This window comes from Pelmatolapia mariae, linkage group LG10_11, assembly GCF_036321145.2.
Source record: "Pelmatolapia mariae isolate MD_Pm_ZW linkage group LG10_11, Pm_UMD_F_2, whole genome shotgun sequence".
Lineage (NCBI taxonomy): Eukaryota > Metazoa > Chordata > Actinopteri > Cichliformes > Cichlidae > Pelmatolapia > Pelmatolapia mariae.
Window position 1 is genome coordinate 53,266,340 of NC_086236.1, and position 10,886 is coordinate 53,277,225.

At 36.1% G+C, this 10,886-nt stretch overlaps 1 protein-coding gene across 1 annotated transcript; it reads left to right on the forward strand.

Annotated features, from left to right (window-relative positions):
* Positions 1-8,273: 8,273 nt before the first annotated feature.
* Positions 8,274-9,705, forward strand: LOC134637849 (urokinase plasminogen activator surface receptor-like). Its single transcript, XM_063488375.1, has 5 exons — positions 8,274-8,319; positions 8,603-8,719; positions 8,798-8,941; positions 9,299-9,409; positions 9,527-9,705. Exons 1-5 carry the CDS (start codon positions 8,274-8,276, stop codon positions 9,703-9,705), a joined length of 597 nt encoding a protein of 198 aa, XP_063344445.1.
* The last annotated feature ends 1,181 nt before the right edge of the window (positions 9,706-10,886 follow it).

Below are 10,886 nucleotides of genomic sequence, written 5' to 3' on the forward strand. Positions count from 1 at the left end.
CATGTACTCCGCACCCTTTCGCTGGAAAAAATCTTTTGTTTCATCTTTAAACTCTGGGTGCTTTGTGATAAGATGCCACTTTAGCTTGACTGACTTCATTTGCTCACACTTGAAGACACAAAACAACGTGGTCTTCCATTGTGATTCTCGATAAAGCCAAACTCAAGGTAACTGTTGTCATACTTTCTAATTTTAGCTGGTTTGGCTTTTGCATTACTTGATGAAGTGGATAGACTTAAATAATTGTACATTGTGCTAGTTAGCTCAACACTGGATGATGCACATGTATTTACATGCCACTACATGCCAGGTGTTAATATGTGTTTTTGCGGACACCCAATATATGGCTCGTGGACCCCCAATTTGAGGGGCACTGCCTTAGACCCCATAGAGGAGTTTGGTGAGATGAGGGTGTGAGCCAAGCTAATGTCCATCATCGACAACACCTCTGATCTCCTGCATGAGACTGTGGAGGCTCTGAGCAGCTCCTTTAGCAGTGGACTCTTACACCACTATGTAGTATGAAGGGCTATCAGAGGTCCTTCATCCCCACAGCAGTTACTAAAATACTAAAATACTAACAGAATTGTAATAGATATTTTCATTTATTGTTTCAAAAGGTATTTAGCCATGGCATTTTAGTTTTCGCTGAGCTCTGGGATAAACGAGTGGAAACATTCTTAAGAAGAAAAATTGGGCTATAATGATGTTGTTTCCATCAGCTAAGATAACAAGACCAAAGAAATCAGCAGTTTCACAAAGAGCAGAAGGCTGGCAGTTGTACTGCTGGCGCTGTTGGAGCTTGGAGGCGCAGCCCTTTAATTTAGTAGTTTCCTCTCCTGCAGTCACTGAGGACATGAAAGGAAAGAATCACTGAGCATTCCTCTGAGCAGAAAAGAACAAACATGCAGACACTGAACGCGGTAGACCTGTTACCTGCTGCTGAGATGCAATAGTCCTCATTTCCATTGCAGTTTAGCGTTTTAGTGCAATCATTTCCATCACATTGGAAGCATTTTTCCCCATTTAGAGAGGACAAGCTCCGATCTGTGAAACATATATAACAAATACACATAATATTTGTTTCCCTGCTTATTTTAGCTAAGTGCCCAAATAACATCAGCTTAAAAACAAAACAAAAAATATGTTAATATGTTTACTGTTTGAGGTTTTTTGCTGTAATAATGAGTTCAATCATAAAAACAGTTTTATTGCAATCGTTTCCGTCACATTAGAAGGACTTCATAGGACCTGTAACTCAGTACTTTCTGAGTCTAGATAATTAAAAGTTGCTGCCCAGTTAAGAACAAAGTAAAAAATAAACTTACTGTGGTTTAGGAGTAATGAAAGTTACTGCACACACAAATTATAATTATGTGTTGTTGTTGCAAACAATATATCATATGCATATGAATAAGGTACAGTATTTCACTAAAAACCAGAAATACCAGTTTAAGATGCTATACTGTTCTTGTGCACTTTCACTCTAATGTTTTTACAAATGCCAGGAAAAAATCAGCAGCTAAAAGTTATGGGAAGCAATCATTTGTACCCATCACAGTTTTAGCAGAAAGCTAACGCTAACAGCCAGTAGCATTAAGCTTTATCCTATGTTGGACCAGTGGTTCTGAACCAGTGTGATGTGAATGAAACAAGACATTTGAGGTAGTCAGTTTGTTTCAGGTTCATGAAACACCAGCTTTTCTTTGTTCTAAGGAAACAACATTCCTGTGTACGCTCTGTACAACACGTATACCTTCTTACATATGTTGCACACTGTAATGGAAATCTTGAATAAAACTGCAACCACCAGGTGAGCGTGTCTTTTGAAGTGAGGCTTATTAAAAGGAAAAAAGAAAAAGAAAACACTGCAGTGGAGAAAATGTTCAGATCAAACACCAAACAATTTTCTGGGGAAGGACACCGCCCTGAACCATTTTATATCTTCCTAGAACACTCTCAAACAAAGAACATTCCACAGCACGTCATATATCTCTATACCTTCAATCCAGCTCATCCTTGCATTCTCCCACTCTACGAAAAGTTACGACAATCCATCACCTCCTGAGAAGGAGGATGTCTGGAGATCTTCAAGTCTACAATGCACCCTCTGTGAAGTGTAATAAAACCCAAGGCCCACTTGTGATAACATTCCACATGCATGTATACAGTTGGTGTCAGGAGTGATCTTGCTATACTAAAGTGAGAACGAGATGTTACTATTACCAATGTGATATGGTTAAAATATGTGATTAACACATAAAATAAAGACATTTCCAGTACAACACACAAAATGTGTCTACTTTTGTGTTAATCTTTTCATTTAATTTATTTTATTTCTTTATTGGTTGTTTTACTAAACTTTGGGGACTCAAAATCATTTTGAAAACATTGCCAATATTTGTAATACATTATTTTGTCACATGCCCTGTACAAAAGGACAGTAAAATGGAGCAAAATCAAAGGTGCAACTGTTGATTTAAATAAGCATATTAAACAGTATTATTGCACAGCTTTAGGAGTCAGGCCTTTTCTAAAGAATTTTATATTTCAGACATGATCAAGTGCTACTGCTGACAACAACACCATCAATGGTAAAACTTTAGAGTAATAAGCAACTGGTCTCAGTCTGTCCCCATGCCTACAGCAGTCATTTTCAGAGCTGTAGGTGTGGAGAAAGGATAACACCTTTTATTTTAACAGCTACAACATGGACTCAAATCTAACATTCATGGACATTTCTGGCTGTTGGCAAATTCTTATGTTCAAAATAAATTAACTTTACAAATACATGGGCAATTACAAACCTCCAAGAGTCTCAAATGCAGGTCGATTATAATATTTCCTCTGCCAGATATTAGAAGAACTTTTATGTTTGAAATGTTTTTTACTTTTTTGCATCCTCCTACCAGACATTCATTCCTGATAGGCAATTATACTAAAAAGTCCTTAAGATCTGAAAATACAGGAGCATGAACAAAAGAATAGAGAACCTTAAAATATTAATGGCCTATATACTATATATAGCCCTGATACTCTATGATTATAGTTAAAATATCATTAATAAATAGTCCAATTATCAGAAGAAGAAACAATGAGCCTTCAGATATCAAAAATACCAAAAGAAAGACCAAAGGAATCACAAGCCTTTAGCAAATGGTTCATCAAGGATTCCAGTTTTTCTTGAGCATGGGTTAGAGGAGCTGATCGATCTGCAAACAGCAAGTCTTGCAGGTGACAGATATTAAATTCAGGTGAGTTATATATTAAAAATGTAAAAAAAAAAAAGAAAGTAAATTATCTTCCAGACTCTGGCTGGTATGGAGAACCACACGCATCGAAATAAAGAATTCTGTGTTTAACCCTATAATGCCCCTTGTATCATATTTGATACATGAGTTTCTGAGACCTCTGTCTCATCAACATGATCAATACTTGCCATAATTTCAAAATGTTATGGACAAAACACTTTTTTTGTTTGTCTAAAATTAAAATTGTTGTTAACAAAAAGTTGCCAAAAACGCCCAATTAGGGCGAAATTGCCTTTAACCCTCTGGGGTGCAGGGTATAATTTGCCGTTTTTGACTACTTTTGATTTTACCTCTATATTTCACCTTTAAAATCTGTTTATCTTGCCTTGTTTGGTATTATTATTTTCAGCACAACCTCAAATATCTGAAATTGGAGTCACTTTTTCATTTTGATATACTATATTAGCACAATTGATCTAAATCCAGAGAAAAATCTTTAAATACAAGTAGATAAAAGTTATATTTTTTACTGTAAAAACCACAAACATGTTTAACGAATCATTTTCATAACTTGAAATACAAATAGAAATTGTACATTTCTAAAAATTATGCACAAATGTTGCAAACAATAAAGTTATATGGAACTATTTACCTAAAAATGCAGTCAAGGCCTCAGGCGTTTCTTATATAACCATTTAAATCTATTTACAGAACAATCAGGTGTGCTGCATCAAATAAGAAGGCACACAAATTATTTGTGCCACTCCAAAAAAAATAGATTGTGTTCAGTATAAGACAGAGGAGAATACCACAGGCCTAAACCCTGCAGGTCTGACAACAGGAGGTGTCTCAGTCCAGTTTTCCATGTGGAGACGGTGTTTAGAATGCAATCTGCTTTTGGTGGCTTTTTTGGAGCAACTGTGACATTCAGCAGTATAACTGACACACAAAACAAAACAATGACTACACCAATAGAGAAGGGGGTTTTCACTCGCAAGCGGAGATTGTTTGCTAGCGCTGTCCTTAGAAAACGCCGTTTTTACCGTTTCTTCCCGCTGTAAAGACCACTGTTATATTCAGAAAAAAAGCATTGCGTGTATTCTTTATCATAACTCTGGTTTTATGTGGCCTATCGACACAATTTAAAAACTGGTATATAGTTTGAAGTCCGCATTCTGGGTGCTCTGGGTCGCTGCATCTTGGTGCTGTGTCGTCTTAAATTGTCACGGTCCGCCAGGCAGACCGTGGGGATGTGGGGAAAGGAGGACCCAAAACGCAGTCTCTGCGATGCAAACAGTGCTCTTTATTTACAGTGAATGCTGTAAATACAATAAATCCCCGTAGCTCCCTTGTCTCCCGTGTGTGTGCGCTCCCCTCCGACGTCAGTGCTCGTGCTCCCCGCTGTTGCGTTCTCGCACGCCCCGTGCGTGCTGCCGTTCAGGTCCACTCTTCCACCTGGGGGGAAAACCATAAAGGAACAGCCATCAACACCAACCCCGGCAGGCATACACGAACTGTACCGTCGTAAGCTGACACACACTAACTTGGGATGACAACTCAATGATCCCACGCCGGTGGGAGCTCCAACACTCTCCTAAGTAGCTCCCCCGACGAGCCCTGATCACCAACAGGTGTGTGGCAGGAACTTCAGGTGTGGCCAGTCCTCCTGCAGGGCCACACCCATCAGGCCTGCATGTGGCTGTTCTCCATCCTCCAGCCACACGTGTACACACCCACACCCTGCCTCTACATATGAGTGGAACACCGAACGACACAGCATAGTGCAGAAAAACACACATCCCCAAATAACAACAACACCAATAATAATAATAATAGTAATAATAATAATAATAATAATAATAATAATCCATCCTGCTCACGGACCCCCGAGTCCTCCAGAGCAGGGTCCGTGACAGTAATCCATCCTGCTCACGGACCCCCGAGTCCTCCAGAGCAGGGTCCGTGACATAAATTGGTCATGTGATTTTTGATTGCGTCCGTCAACCCCAGAGGGTTAATTCCCATCAGTGGAATTACCCATTTCTTCCTTTTCCATGCATTTTCAAAGCGTCCATGTGCATACTGAAAAAAAAAAGAAAAGAATAAAATTAAACAGAATATTTACAAAGAAACATTCAAAAAGCTGGTTGCTTCTTAAAATTTTAGTCATATTCCTGTTATTAAAGTAAATTGGATTTTAACTTGAATACCTGTTTTCTGTAGTTTAATTTCCTTTTGGTGTTAAAAGTATGTTTTTCTTGAAATATTTTAATTCTGGCTCAAATGTTAAAATATTCAAGTAATTATAGTAATTACTCTAGTAAGTATATATTTATTAACTGATTTTATTTGATTTGTTGCACTAATAATATAGTTGCTACATTGAAAACGAATTTCTTACTTGTAATGGTAAAGGTTTCCATGTTTAGAGGACATGTTCAGATCTGCATTGATTCTAACAAACTTGTCTGAGAGTTACAAACATGTCTAATGTGTCTTGCCATGCTAATTTGTCTTCTGGAGCTGCCAGCCACTTCATCATCAATCATATCTATTTATCTGAGCCTGAGCCCTTGAGAATAAATCTGTGACATAAATTGAGACAATTATTACTTACTGAGGCCCTAATTGTATTTCAAATGTCTTGTATTGGTGTTCAATTATGAAAGGTGCATTGCTATTCATGTCTACATCTATATACCTTTAAATGAACTTCATCCAACTGAAAAGAGATGATTTTGATTTCTCAAAGAGTTCTGATTGTTCTGGAAACTTTCCTATGACTTGCTCTTTTGCAGCACCTGAGAACATACCAATGAGTTAAAGACAAAAGGCGAAGGCTCGTGTTAAAACTTGTTGAAAAACGATCAAGGCGCCACCTTGTTTCTCTGATCAGACAGCATGTTAATTCAGGTAGTGCCATTATCAGTGATGAGTGGAGAGCCTACAAGAATGCCTACACTGTAAATCACAGCAGGTGGTTTGTAGATCCTCAATCTGGCAGTCATACACAACATATCAAAAGAGCTTGGATGACCATCAAAGGACATGTCCGTAGACTAAGAGGAAAGCGTACTCAGAAGTTGCTGGAGGAACACCTCATGGTTCTTGAATGGTCATCTTGGCTTGGTTCACGACACCCTGATGGACCACTGGGACGCTTGTTCAAGGATGTACAAAAAATATTTCCAGTCTGAACCAGTCTGGCATGAACTTTTTTTGGAGGGGGTGGTTGTCTGGTGTTTTAAATAACACATTTAATATTACATGTGGTACTCTTACAATACATTGCCATTTTTTACAATAGTTAAATGTTATTTCAAGCAGTGATTGTAATTTAGGTCTAAGTGTAATAAATGGTGACATTATACATTTAAGTCTCACTTTTGGCATTTATAAATGTTTATTATTCATTAATAAACGGTGTTATGCTTTAAACTTTATAATAAGGCGCCCATTTGGCATTTATACAGGTTCATTATTCATTAATAAATGGTGTTAAGCTTTACACTTTACAACAAAGCTCCGACTGATAGTTGTGGATATTTATAATGCATTTATGAAGTACAATATTATATGCTTTTTTTTTTTTTTTTTTTACAAACGCTTATTGTGCTTACAAGGTAGTAACCTAGTCTGAACTGTTTAATATAGCAACTCTAGATGAAATATATAGGTGAACACATTTGGCTCACTATTTGGCAAGAAACCGGTCAGATTTTTCTCCTGCTCACCCTTAATTAATGCATAATAAACCATTATTAATGCTTTATAAAGCATTTAGAGATTAATTAATAACATAGCTGGCTATAAACTATTTATTAACCCTCTATAAGGGGAGTCTTATTGTAAAGTGGTACCAACCTGTTTTATAAGATGAAAATATAGACTGCTGTATTTTTAATACCTTTGTAAAACAGTAGGGTAAATATGCAAGTGAACAGCATAACAGTGGAAACTGGTGTGTCTAGTTTTCATTGATATATAATGTACCTAATGATAGAATGTGTGCAGCAATGGCATCCAACCTAAATTTGTGTTGTTGGTAACACAAATTTGGGTTGTTTCATTTTTCTTGAAACAGTTACGTTTTCTTTTTCACTCTGTACAAGAAATTAAACTTTCTTCAAAAACCACCACTGCACAAACTGACATTTAAAAAAGACTCTTCATGAAAAAATATAACATTAGTGCGTTCATCAGTGGAATAAAGCAAACTTACAGAGGATTCTGTCAAATATCGGAAAGAAAAATAAAAAAAAAACATTCTAATAAAATTAAAATTTCAATCAAATGAACAGAAATAAAACTTAACCAATTCAGGTCTTAAAGCTAGAGTCCCTCAGCAAAATTGGAACTAAAAGAATAACACAGCATAGATGTTATGCTATTTTAATGATAGACAGTTCTAATGTATTTAGTTATCTAAACCCAGAAAGCACAGAGTTGTGGGATAAACTACATGGAGCACAGAGGTCACATTATGATCTTGTGTTAAAGAACTAAAATATGGATGTGTTATAATGTCAACAGGGAAAATTCTATAGAATGCAATTCTACTAGTAAACTAGTAATATTAATACAGTATTACAGTATTTGGACAAGAGTTTTGTACCTGGATTTTAACTCATTCAGCCACTAAATTCAGTGACTTATCCAAAACTCATTGAAGGTAACCAGATCGTATTCAAAGCAAGTAAAGTTTTATTGTTGGACTAGCCATCTGTTCTCTAAAGACTGATGGCAACTATGCTTCAGGCTTTCCAGCTTTGACAGGATCTCAAAAGCATGTCTAAAAAGAAGTCATAAAAGCCCCTTAAATAACAGTCTTTGTTCTATTTGTAAATGTATTTGCACAGCTGTTATATCCTGTGCAAATACATTTTCTATAGTCAAGTTCTTTCACTGTCAAATGCAGAATTAAGGAGTGGTCAGAGAGAGGAGACCACTCCCCCCAATGAGAATTACTTATAACCTGAACACAAACTAAACTGAAATTCACTTCTATCTGAACATCACACAATGCAGATCCTTGTGCTGATCCCTGGGATCTTGCTGCTCCCGAAAGGCAAGTTTTTGTTCAGTTATCTGTTATTTAACATTTTTAAGAAAGTAAGTTCTGTAATATTCAATGAAACATTTTCTTATTCAGTGCTTCTACAATAAGTGTTATTAAAACCCAGTAAAAGCTTATCTACCCTCCACAAACAATTGTACTATTTATTATACTGTTAGCTCTCTGTGTTTAAATCTATTTATTTTAGCGAATGTTTTGAAATTTGTCCATCCTTTGTAGACAAGAAAAGTTGATTTAACTCATCTTTATCTTTAAATATTTTGTGTTTTACTAGTCTGTGCATTGAAATGTTACGAATGCATACCTGGACCATCTGGAAGCTGCAACGCGACAACAACAGATTGTCCTTTCAACACTCAGTGTGGTTCAGTTAGAACGATTTCAAATATGGGTAAAATGGTATTTTATAGTTCTCATTCTATTATTTTTTGATGTGACCGAGTTTACAGTGGTTCCTCTTTGGTTTCAGGTGGTTCAGAATTTAAATTTATGGGGAGAACTTGTGTTACGCCTGATCAGTGCTTCAGTGGCTCAGTCAACTTTGGATTTGCCCAAGTTGTAACTAACACCATGTGTTGCACCTCTGATCTTTGCAACTCTCAAGATTCCCCTGGTAATTTACACCATGTTTCTTGGTATTTTGAAATGGTATTTCCTTTTGTGGTAAATAAGTCTGATTTTATTAATTATGTGGAACAAGTTACAAAGTGAGGTTTAGGAAAATAAATTTTTTCTCAATCACCATGTTCACTTGTTGACCTGAGGACAAAATAATCCATCTTTGAAAAGTTATTGAACTTCTCAATAACACAGTACAAACTGTGAAATGTTTAATTTTTCAAAATTATGATATTAAAGTCAGACAGTTTTAACAACAAATGTAATTTTGTTTTTGAGTATCTGATGTTTTTTGGCACTTGGATAAAATAAGCAAGGAAACAAATATAACGTGCATCTCTGTATTTCATAGATTGGAGCATACCCTCTCCAAATGGGAAAAAGTGCTTCCAATGTGATGGAAACGACTGCACCAAAACTCTAACCTGTAATGGAAAAGAGGACTACTGCATCTCAGCAGCAGGTAACAGGCCTACAACATTACATTTCTGCATGTTTGTTTTTTTTCTGCTCAGTTGAAGGTTCAGTGATTCCATTTCTCAAACTTGCAGCACAGTAAAATCATTTTTTGTTTCCTCAGTCACTGTCGGAGAGGAAACTACCAAAATAAAGGGCTGCGCGTCCCAGATGATTTGCTCAAACACACAAACTTCACAGATCTCAGGAATCATTGGAACAAAAATCAGCTGCTGCCAGGGTGACCTCTGCAACAGTGCCAGCATTACACTGCCGGCCTTCTGCTCTTTGTCACACCGCTGATCTCTTTGGTTTCATTCTCTTAGCTGATGGAAAAAACCATCACAGCCTAGTTTTTCTTCAAATCTTCACAATGCTTCCACTCATTTACCCAGAGCTCAGTTGAGATAGAAAGTTTCATGAATAATAATCTTCACTTTTTATCCTTCCTCAAATATTTTAAAGTTTGCTCCTTTAATTTTGTTCTTTGGTTCAATGCAATCTATAAATGTGCTTTTATATGTGTACATGAAGGAATGATTTGATGTCAGTGATAAAAAATATTGTATGTATTTCTATTTTCTTTAACGTTTCTAAAACATTTTTGACACTTATACTTGAAAACTAAACATGAAAAAAGAACACGAGGCAATTTTGCCAAAATAAATAAATGCATAAAAATATTGTTGAGTCAAATAGTAAAGTACAAAGTGTGTATACTCATTATTATGTTACTTGAAATCTACCAGCAGCTAGCTGCCTTCCATGACTGACACACACATTGATGATGCAGATGTACAGTCTGTATTCATTTTAGAATGACAGCTTGTGGTGACACATCACATACAATTGTTTTAGCTAATCTTGGATCTGTAGAACCTTCCGTAGCACATACTGAAAGATTTAAGTGAGTGTATGTAGATATTTAAGTCTGTATAATTTTGACGCTGTGTAGATTAGAGAAAATCTAAAATTAAATTATACTTGTGCACCCAAGTCTTGTTCTTTTAAGTCATTAAATATATAGGTTGCACAATCATTTCATCCTGGAAAAAGATCAGATCAGCTAGATAATTACAAGGCTCTAAACATCATCTGGTTCCACAGTTTCAACATGTATATGTCATAATATTCTGACTTATCAGCATGATAACATATATATCACAGTGTACTGAAACTTTCTTCGAGAACCACCACACAAACTGATTGCATAGTTAAAGCATACTCTGCTGAAATTTTAAACACTCACTAATCATAAAAACAAATAAATAAATAATTTACAAATCTGTCTTATGAAACCAATTATTTGCAGCCTAACAATTCTTCAGCAGTGGAGTAAAACAGCCTTAAAGAGGATTCTGTTAATGAACCGATTCAAAAATAAAAAGAAAGTAACCATTTTAATAAAACCGAAATATCAGTCAAATGAACTCAATTAAAACTACAACAAGTCAGGTCTTCACAGTAGTTTTAACAAAGTCTCT